This window comes from Chelonia mydas, chromosome 12 (assembly GCF_015237465.2).
Source record: "Chelonia mydas isolate rCheMyd1 chromosome 12, rCheMyd1.pri.v2, whole genome shotgun sequence".
Classification (NCBI taxonomy): Eukaryota; Metazoa; Chordata; order Testudines; family Cheloniidae; genus Chelonia; species Chelonia mydas.
The window spans coordinates 10,245,563-10,258,769 of record NC_051252.2 but is presented as its reverse complement, the minus strand read 5'-3'; the positions used below and the strand labels follow the sequence as shown (position 1 = coordinate 10,258,769).

Below are 13,207 nucleotides of genomic sequence, written 5' to 3'. Positions count from 1 at the left end.
ATCCCCCTGGGCAGCTGTATGGCTGCCTAACCCAGCATGGTAGAGTGTCCAGCACATTCCGTTCCTTGCTGTTATCCTTCCAAACTCCCATTACTCTCAATTTTATATAGCAAAACTGACTTGGAAGCTTCTGAATGTTCTTTTATAAGTATCATGTCAGTTGGCTTGCGCATGAACTCTAAGGGATAACCGCAGACTTGGCAGTTCTTGAGGTATGTGGAATCCTGAGTGATGGCAGAAGCATGACCACCTGCAAAAGTGTGAGCAAGGCGCACACACCTTAACATTTTAAAGTGGTTTTTAAGAAAATGAATCTCTCAAAATGTTTGGCATTATATATTGGTAGTAATGAGAGGTTATATTTGGTAGCTGAAGTGAATATCAAAGAAGACTTAAATTTATTTATCTTCATTTTGTTTAATACAGACACTGTTCTTTCACTAGCCTTCAAGTAATTGCTCCCAATTAAAAAGAACATACAGTACACAGTGTACCTTTTCGTAATTTCAGTATCATATGGTCATGCCTAAACATCACCTGTAGCAGAGGGGTGAATTAATTTTTGCATAGTGCTGCTTAACTATTAAGACGTTTGGCTTCCTCTTTAGCTCACTGCTAACTTACAGGTTTGTTTGCAGTTTTTGTTCCTGAAACACTTTTACCTGAAAATTAGGATGCATCCAAATACAGGACATATACCAAAGTGCTTACCAGGCGTGGGTGCTTCAGAAAAACATTTCATGTGCTTAAATTAAGGTACTTGGTTTTGAGATGGGAATGTACAACTCAAAGCCACTAATTAGAAAGCTGAAAATGCATATATCCTTATTGGGTGCTTACAGTTGTTTGTTTTTGTCAACATAGCATTGCAAAATTGATTCCTCTTCCCCAGGTGGCATCCTGTGGCTTGCAGGCTTCTGCAGAAACTACTGACTTTCATATGGTGTACTCTAAATATCCAGAGCAGGAGGTGTTACTGGATAACTAATTTTGCATGGTGTATCAGGTGACACAGGATGTGAGCAGAATTAAACACCACTACGTAGGATCTCCCCATACCTACAGCGTTTTGCTTCTTACCTGTTACTGTGTGAGCAATATTTATTGTATGTAGCATCTCTCCTCACAAAGTGGCTGTTTGTACATATGCATACAGAAGAATCACTTCAATTTCTACTGAAATACAGCCACCACTGGGACAGAATGTAGTCACTGTAACAGCGTACAGCAGCAGGAAACAGTATCAACAGGAAGTGAAGGGGAAAGTTAGGTGGGCAGAGTGTAACTGGCAATGTTGGAATTAATCTGTGTGTGAGGCTTTAGCGGCAGGTGTGCCATTTGAGGCACAATTGAACTTTTTATGTCATATGAAAAGATAAAGCAAGGGAAAAGTGTTTAAGCACAAGTCTATTAATTGCTTTCATACGAGCTACAAGGAACAGTTTCAGTGTTAAAGTCAAGATAGAAAACATTTTCTTCAGCAAAGTGACAGGAGTATCTTCAGGACCTTGTGGTGTCCACTCTACTCTCTTCCAGTTTCCTTTCTTAATCAGATTCAGGTGGTGGTTATGTTGACTGTTAGGTACAATTATATGGAAATGCTGGCATGCTTAATTAGGGCACCAGAGGTATTGTGCTACAGCCTTCCTTACTGGACCAGAGAATCAATAGTGCCATCTAGTGAGTTTAAAAATACAGCATATTTTTTGCAACTTAAAAACACTTAAAATATCTATTTTTTTTCCTTTTAGTTGATTCACATTCTTCCTGCACACTTCGGGTGGTATTTCAAGGCATTGTATAGGTGTTGACTTGGTATATGTACTGCATTTTGCAGGATAGTGTATTTTTAATAATTTTTTTGTACAGCAGGGGTGGTATTTTTTTATGTAGGTGTTCAGAAAGTGCACTTGTTCATGTATAGGAGCATCGTGTTTACTTTCTTCTGGTTTACTTATACTCTTTACTCCTGGGGGAATTCTGCAACGAAGAATTAAAAATTCTGGGCACACTATTTTCAAATTCTGCAAATTTTATTTTTCAAAATAACACAATATAATCATACCAGTTTCAATTATTTTTGATCATTTATTTCAAAATACCTGTCAGTAAGCATGCCCCTAACAATACAGGCAACAAAAAAGATTCAGGAAATGTTTTTTGACAAATAGATTCCTTACTAGGCATATTAATACAGAGCTCTGAGTAATTTATTTAGACTACAATACAGAACTGTATTTCCTGCACCCCTCAGAAGCAGTGCAAAGGCTTGTGGGGAGTCAGGGATAACAGAGGAGCTGAGGGAGAGGGAAGTAGTTGCTGGGAAGGAGCCTGCTTGTGAACTTGGAGGGTTGTTGGGTGTGGGTGGGAAAACTATGGAACAGGTTTTGGGGAGCGGGAGGAGGAGGGATTGTTAGGGAGCTTCCCCCATGCAGACCCTGACTGAGCCCTAGCCCCCACTGTCAGGCACATCTGCCCCTGTCCCCATGTGTCCCTGAACCCACTGCCCACATGGCCCTGCACTGCACCCCCCCGCCTCCCATGTGTCTCTGTGCTTCCACTCAGCCACCCCCATCCCAATTTGGCCCTGCACGTCCCTCCCCCGTCTGTGGCCCTGCGCCTCCACTCCCGTTCAGCCCCTGCCCCAGTCTGTCCTCCACCACTAGTCCTTGTGAGCCCCTGTCTGACCCCAGAGCAGCCCCACGCTGTCTGTCTCCCCATAGCACCGGTCTCCTGACTTGGCCCAACAGTTGCTGTGAAGAAGTCAGGGTCTTTCTCTTCCCTCACTGGCCAGGAGCTGCTGCTCTGTTCTGTTGCCACAGCACCCTTTGGCAAAAGGTGGAATTGCAGCAACTTTCCGGCAGAAGCTTTTTTCTGTGGAAAACAATTAAAAATATGCGCATCTCATTAATTTTGTATGCACAGTGGCACAGAATTCTCCCAGGAATAACTCTTCTCAGCAAATAAGGAACAATATAGAGTCTATAATAATATTTCATAGTTAACAACTTCCATCCAGAAGAATTTCAAATAATTATGTGAGGATTGCTAGTATGCCATTAAAATACAGCCAAAACTTGCCTGGATCGCAGCTAGCCAATAGTAAAACATCATTAGAGTTTCTAAAAATTATAGATTTTCTAAGACAACATAGTACACTCAAGATGAAATAACTCTATTTTGGACCTCATATTGATGGACAAAGATGAATTAATCATTGGCCTGGAAGATTGTGGTTGCCCAAGGACCAGTGATTGTGATTTGATTACATTCAATATGCACAAACAGAGGACAGGTGTTTTGGTGCTTCCCAAAGTTGAGGAAAATTATGAACAGGAGGAATTAGGAGGAAAATTTTAGACAGAAAAATGTGAATGAAAGTTTTGAGCGCTTTAAGAAGAGTTTATTAAATGGCTAAAAAGCCACAATTCCACAATCCATGAAGAAGATAACTTTGGCTAAAGGCCCAGCCTGGTTCAGCAGCAAAGTGAAGGGAGCAATTATAAATAAATAACAAATATATAACAGGGGAGGAGAGGCAGAAAATAAATAGCAATCAGTATAAATACAATGGCTAGCCTGCTGGTATGCTGAGATAGCTGCTTATCGTGCTGACCAGTACTGTTTCCTTGTTACTCCCCTCACCCATATGTTATCTCTTGTCTTGTATCTTTCTGATCTGTTTGTACAGCATATAGCACTGGGAGGTCCTGGTCTAGGACTAGGGCTTCTAGGTGCTATGGTAGTGCAAATAATAAATCAGAACTTATAAGGTGCAGAAAATTGAAATTTTTAACAGTGAGATTGACTAACCATTGGAACAAACAACCGAAGAAGTGCAGAAGCTAAAGACATCAGCAGAGAATTCATGGCTGGCAGTACTAAGGATAATAAAGTATACTAGAAACAAAAGGAATCCTAGTAATGGTGTAGGTGTGTTTATAGGTGAAGATGGTAAAACTGGTAGTGATGCAAAAAAAGGCAGGAGTGTTATTAGACATTTTGTTCTGTATTGAGGGGAGGAAGCAAAATCATCTTCCTCATTAGATATGGACTGGAAGTACTTTAACACCTCATTAGCCAGTAATGAGTAAATAAACAACATCTGTTAGAGAGAAACATTTTTAAATTGGTAGGTCCAGGTAACTGGGACAAGTGAGAGTTAGCTGAGGAGACTCCGGCAGTTGATGTTACATTTTAACAGCATGGAATCGTGAGGCAATACTGGGGAAATTCCAGAAGACTGGAAGAGTGTTAATGTTCTGGAAGTATTCAAAAAGGGCAAACTGGATGTCCTGAAGAAGTGCATCTGAAGAAGTGGGTATTCACCCACAAAAGCTTATGCTCCAATACATCTTAGTCTATAAGGTGCCACAGGACTCTTTGCCGCTTTTACAGATCCAGACTAACACAGCTACCCCTCTGATACTTGGATGTCCTGAGTAACTATAGGATGGTTAGCCTGACATTAATCCTAGGCAAAATAAAGGAAACGCTGATATGGGATTCAATTTTTAAAGAATTAAAGGACAGGAATATAATGAATGCCAGTCAATATGGTTTTACAGAATATAGGACTTGTCAAACCAGATTTCATTCTTTAAGATTACAAATTTGGCTGATAAAAGTAACTGCATAGATGTAAAAACAATGAGGAGTCCTTGTGGCACCTTAGAGACTAACAGATTTATTTGGGCATAAACTTTTGTGGGCTAGAACCCACTTCATCAGTTGCAAGTGGGTTCTAGCCCACGAAAGCTTATGCCCAAATAAATCTGTTAGTCTCTAAAGTGCCACAAGGACGCCTTGTTTTTGCTGATACAGACTAATATGGCTACCACTCTGAAACCTGCATAGATGTAATATACTTAAACTTTTATGATGTTTAACTTAATACTGCACAACCTTCTGATTAAAAACTTGGCTCTATACAAATAGCAGTAAAACACATGTTAAATGGATTAAGAATGACATCTCAAAAAGTAGCTGTCAGTGAGAATCGTGATTGGATGGGGTTGTTTCTAGTGGCGTTCCACAGGGATAGGTACGAAGTCTAATGTTACTAAACATTTTCAGTTGTGGATGACTCATAGATTGGTAGAATAGTAAATAATAATGAAAACAGGGCAGTCAGAGCAATCAGAATCACTTTGTAACCTGGGCCCATTCAAACAAAACATGTATTAATACAGCCAAATTCAAGTTATACATCTAGGAAAAAAGAACAGTCTGTACCTCCAGAATGGAGGACCGTAACCACAAAAGCACAGTGACTCCAAAAAGAATTTAGGAGTTGTAGTGGACGAGCAACACAGCATGTGGTCCTAGAGCAATGCAGCGGCAAAAAAGGGCTAATATGCTCCTTGAGTATCTAAAGAGCAGAGTAAAGAGCGGAGTAGGGAGGAGCTATTGCCTCTGAATACAGCACTGTTGAGACTGGTATTCTAATGCTGCATACAGTTCTGGTATCCACATTTTAAAGTGGATGTTGAAAAAAGCCATAAGTGATTGAGGACTGGAGAAAATGTCTTACAGTGAGAAATTTGGAGCTCAATCTGTTAGTTTAGCAAAAAAAAAAAAAGAGGACTGAGGTGACTTGATTAGTGTATAAGTATGTTCACAGACAGAAAATACAAGGTCCTAAATGGCTCTTTAATCTAGTTGAGAAGGCATAACAGGAACCAATGGCCAAGAAGCTGAAGCCAGACAAGTGCAAATTAGGTGCACCTTTTTAATAGTGAGGATGATTAACTATTGGAACAAACTACCAAGGAAAGTAGTGGATTCTTCATCTCTTGGCATCTTCAAGACTTGATGCCTTTCTGACAGTTATGCTTCAGTCAAACACAAATTTTTGGGCTTAATACAGGCGTATCTGGGTGAAATGTAATGGCCTATAATAATATTCATGAGGTCAGATTTGATGATCTAAAGGTCCCTTCTGGCCTTAAACTCTATCAATCTGTGGCCTTTTCTGTGCCAGCAAAACTTCACTTCTTGGAGATGACTGTAAGGGAAAAGTAACTTCTCCAGCTGAAAATACAGGGGAATTTTTATAATCACAGACAGGCTTGTGAAGAGTCATGGGGTCTTTAGTAACAGGTGATCTAAAATGTGTTGTGTGCAAAAGACTGCACTCAAGCAGCAGATTAGTTGCTAGTATTGTGCAGGAGTGCTGGTTCTGGACTGATTGTAGGAGAGAGTGTCACTTGCTGTACCATCAGTGCATTTTCCTTGGTCTACCACTAAATAATGAGCTGGCCTGATCCTGTTTAATTTGACAGGATTCAAGCCAAAGTAGTATATTCCAATCCAGCCGGTGGACATTAAAGTTAGGATCTATGCTTTGTGTCCTGAGCAAAGAAAACACTACTTTCACATTGATTATGTGGTTTCCTTGTGCCTCCGTTGAGGAACATTAGTGTGGTACAGATGAAAGGAGGGTAGTATGGGTTATTTGTAGGATTGTTCTGTTTTGTTTTACAAAGATAACACATGAACCAGTAACTACTGCGGATCCTGCCTCCTTCTCCACCCTCACAAAAGCCATGTGGCAACCTGTGTGGCAACTGTAGCTATCATAAATGAAATTGCCCGAGACAGCTTCGATATGACAACTATAAAATTGCTTGTTACTGAACTGTGAAAACCTGGGTGTTCACCTTGTTCTGCAGTCTCATGAAATCTCTTGAATGCACAAATGTACAGAGGGTAACACCAGCCTGTTCTCCCAACAAAACCATTAAGGGAAGAGTGTCTCTGTGACTCACTGCAAAATCTGCATCTGGAATTCCTTTAGAGAAAAAATTTTAAGACAGCTTTACAGATGGCCAGGATGATTGCCTAATGATTGATGTGAAGAACTTTTGGGCCCAAAGCTCCCAAATGAACCCAAGTAGAAAATATTTTCTTCTTAAAGGAATATCTGAGAAGGGTAGCCTCAGGAAAATGCCATTCTGGGTTGTCTTTAGCAATGTTTCTTGATATTTCAGTGTACAATAAATAAAACTTCTGATCAGTAACAGAAATCTATTTTGTAGGTGACAACAACAGGATACCTGTCATCAGTTCACTTAAGATCCGAGACCAGCAGAGATCTGCAGTTTCAACCAATTGGATGCTACCCTACAATTACACATGGCCTCCAGAGAAGATCTTTGTAAGCACACCCACAGTTAACTACACTCTCCGGGATTACCAAAAGTTCTACAGGGACATCAACTTTGAGGATGGCTGGCTCATGAGACAAGACACTGAGCCCTTGGTCTACCACATGATACCACCTGGTGTGCGTTTGCACTGTCTTTTTGGCACTGGTGTAGAAACACCTGACTCATTCTACTATGAGGCCTTTCCTGATAAAGAGCCCAAGATCTATTACAGCGATGGCGATGGTACAGTGAACTTGGAGAGTGCCTTACAATGTCAAAAGTGGGTGGACATGCAAAAGCAGGAGGTGATATTGTTTGAGCTGTCAGGAAATGAGCATATTGAGATGCTGTCTAATGCTACAACTATTTCCTATGTGAAAAAACTACTTTTTGGTTTGTGACACCCTATGTGGACTGGTTTTTTTTTCCTCCATCACCTGTGATGCCTTCCCTTAAGTGAGGGGAAAATGCCTTTTGATCCTTTGGTTTTAAAACACTTGGGTTATTTATTTGGTCTCTTTTCAGGCCGTGTTCGGAAAGCTGTTTGGTGTCCTTAATGATCACTTGTCTCTTGGATTAGTGTTCGTAATGCATCATAGTGTTTCACGTTCTAAAGGCGTGGTCATGTGCATTCTGGTGCTGCTAGACGAATGTCCAGTGTGCATACAGAAGTTCACTTGAACATTTTTCACACCTTTTGTGCAATATGTGCAGCCTATGCTGTTTCTTGTGAGCTTTGGAGAGTTGCGGGGAGAGAAAGAATTGCTTGCTGGTTACTCTCCGTTCTGTACTAAAGCAAGGGAGAGGTTGTCAAAATTTTTTTGAGTACAGTAACTTTCCCAAAGGGTCACAAAAGTTCTGAATCATTGTCCTTAAATAAGCTAGTAAATATGAAGGTCCAAGCAGGTGGTCTAAATAGACATGGAGTTAAGATATTGCAGGACTTTGGTCATATCCAACTTACCTCTTTCTTCCTTTGTACTGCTGGAGAAGAGGGAAAGTGCATTAATTACTTGAAGTTCCTTTTTGATGTCTTGGAAAAATTGAAGAGAATCCAGTTGTCCTTTAGTAACTTGAGGACTTAGCATCAAGAGTCTAAGGCTGCTGGCTTCATGCTTTAGATTTTTTTCCTCCTAATTTAAAAAAAAAAAGGTTACTAGCTGTCACTCCTCGTACAATGGCTATGGCTACATGGTGTGTACATTGAAATCCACAGGAATTTGGTATCAGCAAATTTTGTGTGAGGTGCTGCCTTCACATGTCAAAGTGACAAGTTATCTCCATTAGTTCAAATGGTAGGTAGGTAGATCTCAAAAAACCCAAACCCCTCCTACCCAAAACAAATAAAAATTAAAGTTCCCACAATGGGGAAAAAACCCTTTGTATGTATCTTGCTTTCAGCTAAGTACACTTCTGCTGTGATCCAGTTTCCAGCTAACTGACCATCTTTCCTATTGGATCAAAATTATGTTTAGTGGAAAAAGCTTAGAATTAGAGAGTATTTATAGAGTAAAATACCTTTCTTGTAGGGGTACTGAGCTCTTAATTTGGGTTGAGAAACAAACATTTAAAAGGGGCACTGTGTATTAGGCCCCAGAAAATTGCATAGCACGCAACTCTCCATGAAACTATACTACAGTAGCTTAACCATGTTAGACCACTTGTCATTGCATTTTTCAGAAAACTGCTATGAACACTTCCAGGGTGCAGGGTTCTTCAGAAAAAGTTACCTTAAGAGTTATGCTCATCAGAAATCCTACAGGATTAAGAATCTATTGATTTCTAATGTTAGGAGATTACTTTTTACACAACCGCAAAGTTTAATCAATCCTGTAGTGCATAGGGGTTGTTTGCTGCCATTGAAATATTAGATTAGGATGTGCTGATCTGACAGCGCTCTCTCATGAGTGTTTGCCACTGCAGAATGTAAACACTCTGGCACAGGGTAGATCTAGAGTTCTCAAGATTCTAATATATTTTGTATTAGCTAATCATTTCTAGAAATCCTGACTGGGATCATTGGTAGGTTAAATGTGTCTCTGTACAGAAGAGAGAATAAGACTAACTCCCTGTCTCTGAGGGAGGACAAGTATTCCCCAGTAGAATGGAAGGTCTGTCACTTGGAATCAGTTACCTAAGATCTAGTGCTCTGCAACTATATGGCCCAAACAGACTTTCCTGCCTCATCTGTGTGTGCTAGTCCACTGCCAGATCTGAGTTGCCCACTGGCTATCTGTAACACATTGTTGATTGCTTAAATCTTAGAGAACAGAAGGATGAAATCCTTTTTAGTCAGATTGGTTTTTTTTGGTAGGCTTCTGTAGATTGGTGTACCAAGAACCACAGTTCTACTCTAAGGCTCTTCATATGGTCTAACTCCATTGTGAACAAACTACTGTAAGACTGGTCTGCAGTAGATACAACTATGCAAAGTAACGATTCAAAAGTCCAGCTTTTTCAAGTCTATTATACTTACCCAGGTAGAATGCATGCTTGCTAACTAGCACCAGGATGGGAGGAACTGGAATCTGTATTGGCTCCAAGCAAAGACTGAAGAATATTGGTAGGGCTGTAGAAGGGACTCAAGCTCTACCTGGTCTGGAGGATTTTTTTAGAACTGGTTTACATTGGAAGCTTTCCAGCTCTGTGTGCTTAATCTGGAAAATGCTTAAAAATCTACAGCAAAAGGGTTTTTTTGGCTTTGCTACTCTGTGCACTTGAAGAAGCAGAAAAATTAATGCTTCCAAAAGAGCTGCACTAGATTACTCTGTTCTGATTTAGCATTTGACATTTACTGTATTTTCTCCCTTTGGGAAATGCACTGGTATGTTTCCAGCTGATTCCATCTCATACTTTTACCTTCGTGCCAATGACCCTTTAGTCCACACTCACTTAGCTTTCCATTAACAGATGGACCCTACAGTCGCTTCTTGTGCTGAATAAGTCTGCTCTGCTGCTTTTCCTTACACTGGTAAAGAGAGGTTGACAGCCCTCTAAACTTTGTAGGCTTGCTGTGATTTGTCAGCATAAATCCTTGTTTCTTTCCTGCGCAGAATTGCACATCTTGTGTTAAAGTGTGAATGCTGAGGACTCAGTAGTTAAAGTATCCACACATCTGATGATTACCTTTGGTTGGGGTGCTTTGTAAGACAGATCACAAGTCTGATTTCTCATTTTCCATCAAATCCTCCTGAGCCCTGCTCTTTTGTCTACCGTGCAATCCCAGGATAGAGATGTCCTCAGTATGAAATAAATGGAGTACCTAAAATACACGGCTAAACATCCCAAAAGGTGGAAGTAGTTAAATTGTGCATTTCCCTTTTCTACTAGAAATCTGTTTTCTTTATTGCGTGACCCTCTGCTTTAGGGGGCAAACCCAAGTCTATTTAGAATCATTTTAGTAGGGTTGTTTGCAGTGTTTTTATAGCTATATTGGTCCCAGGATATTAGACAAGATGAGTGACGTGTAATATCTCTTATTGGACCAACTTCCGTTAGTGAAAGACAAGCTTTCAAGCTTACACAGAGCTCTTCTTCAGGTTGGTGGTAAGACTGCTAAAGTATGCAGTCATAAGTATTCTACATTCTTGTGGAGAAACTAGTCTGAGGAAATAATTATTGCTGGGGAAAGAGGAAAATAAAGTGAAGTACCTCAGGTGCTTTGCTTCACTGGTTTGAAATGTGTAATTTGCTGAAATTCCTTCTGAGTTATGCTAATTACTTACCATTTGTGAATGTCTATTTTTCTCCTAATCTTCATTTTCAGGATATTTTCAGAAACCAAAAGTAGTAGAGGACCAAAATGTATTTCTTATTTCTAACAAAATGTAAAGAGAATTCTGGAGGGACTTCAGCTGTTAGTGTAGTGCTGCTGCAACGGCACTATGTGATTCTGCTCAGAACAGAAGATTTTAATATCAAGCAATAAATGCAAAAGAATTGTAAGCCAAAGGAAGGAATGTTTGGCATTAAGATATTTCTTGAAGCAAGGTGTATTCAAGGCCCTCTTAAATTCAGGGAATGTTTGGCAGTTACTTTGCTGCTCTAAACGTAACAGTATTTTGTATGAAATATCATCTGGTGAGACCCAGCATTTTATATATTTTCCTCTTGTATGACTGAGTTATAGATTTCTGCATATTTTGTCAGACTTTGATAACATAATAAACTTTATCTAATATTGAATGCGTTTTGTCATGGATAACACACAACTACAGATGCTGCTCTCTCTCTCAAATATGCTACAAGTCATGAATTTATTCATGCTTATTGCTGCTTAAAAGGCAGCATTTTAACCAAATTATGAGCTGAACAAGAAAGCAGCATAGCTTCCTTCCAATGTAGAGCAACCTCTTTCTTTAGAAGGGAAACAGAAAATACAAAAAAAAACCCCTAGGAGTCCTTGTGGCACCGTAGAGACTAACAAATTTATTTGGGCATAAGCTTTTGTGGGCTAAAACCCACTTCATCAGATGGGTTTTAGCCCACAAAAGCTTATGCCCAAATAAATTTGTTGAAAGTCTCTACGGTGCCACAAGGACTCCTCGTTCTTTTTCCTGATACAGACTAACACAGCTACCACTCTGAAACCTGAAAATACAAACACTGTCCTCATTCTGCACTAAAGTAAATGCTCAATTCAAACCAGTCAGCACAAATTGCCACAGTTTTGAGACTCAATATGAGCAGAAGCCTTCATCCATAGTTTCCAACCTGTTCCTCTTAGGCCTCTTGTGTGGGTAGCTTTTCTTCAAATATGTTGACTTGTTTAAAGTCCTGTTAGACCAGTGGTGACTGGTGACCCAAAAATGGTGGGGGTGCAATTGTTCGAGACATCCCTCTACCTGCTGCCCTTCTACCTTCATGTAGTTTGACAAGATTGTCATGGTAGGGATTGGGGAAGAGGCTGCAGGAGTGGTTTTATTGGGCAGATCAGGGAGGTATTTAGAAAGGAGAGGAGAGTTTTTTCCTTCCCTTTTAAGAAATCAAAGAAGGGCAGGCTGGAGAACAGTATTTACCTCTGTATCCCCTTTACTGTTTTCTAGTCGTTTCAGTTTATCTCATGGCTTGTTCCTAAATGACCAGGTTTTTAATGTCCTGTATTTTAATTCTAACTTATAGTTGTTCTGTTCTCTTTTTGTAGGGCTCTGATTTCCTTTTATTCATTCATCATACTGTCATTTGTTTTTTCCTAACTTTTTTTCTCCATCAGCTCAACTTCAGCTATTCACCCTCACTTTTCCTTTAAGTCTGTCTTGGTACTTCCATTTAGTTGTTCTCCACCTGATGGAGCAAATTTCTTGACAGCATAAATGACTACTTTTTGGAGCAGCTAGTCCTGGAACCTACAAGAGGAGAGATGATTCTTGATTTAGTCCTAAATAGAGCATAGGATTTGGTCCAATAGGTGAATATAGCTAAACTTAACATCCCTGGGGGGAGGAGAGAGACATCAAAGAAGCCTACCACAGTAGCATTTAACTTCAGAAAGTGGAACTATACAAAAATGACGAAGCTAGTTAAATGGAAATTAAAAGGTACAGTCCCAAAAGTGAAAGCTGCATGGAAACTTTTAAAAAACCAGAATAGAGACTCAAATTAAATGTATACCCCCAAATTAAAAAAACATAGTAAGAGGGCCAAAAAAGTACCACCATGGCTAAACAACAAAGTAAAATAAGTGGTTGGAGGCAAAAAGGCATCCTTTAAAAACTGGAAGGCAAATCCTACTAAGGAAAATAGAAAGGAGCATAAATTCTGGCAAGTCAAGTGTAAAAGTATATTTAGGCAGGCCAAGAAAGAATTTGAAGAGCAACTTGCAAAAGATTCAAAAACTAACAGCAAAAACTTCAAGTACATCAGAAGCAAGAAGCCTGCTAAGTAACGTGGAGCCACTGGATGATCGAGATGCTAAAGGAGCACTCAAGGAAGATAAAATAAGGCCATTGTGGAGAAGGTAAATGAATTATTTCCATCAGTCTTTACTGCAGAGGATGTGAGGGAGATTTCCCACTCCTGAGCCATTCTTTTTTAGGTTTCAGAGTAGCAGCCGTGTT

At 39.9% G+C, this 13,207-nt stretch overlaps 1 protein-coding gene across 1 annotated transcript in view; it reads left to right on the top strand.

Annotated features, from left to right (window-relative positions):
• PLA2G15 (phospholipase A2 group XV) overlaps positions 1 to 11,336 on the top strand; it is a 29,441-nt gene extending 18,105 nt beyond the window's left edge. The window contains exon 6 of the mRNA XM_037877511.2: positions 7,041 to 11,336. Within this exon, the coding sequence (XP_037733439.1) occupies positions 7,041 to 7,552 (512 nt within the window). The 3' untranslated portion in view covers positions 7,553 to 11,336. The remainder of the gene's footprint in view (positions 1 to 7,040) is intronic.
• Positions 11,337 to 13,207: the final 1,871 nt, after the last annotated feature.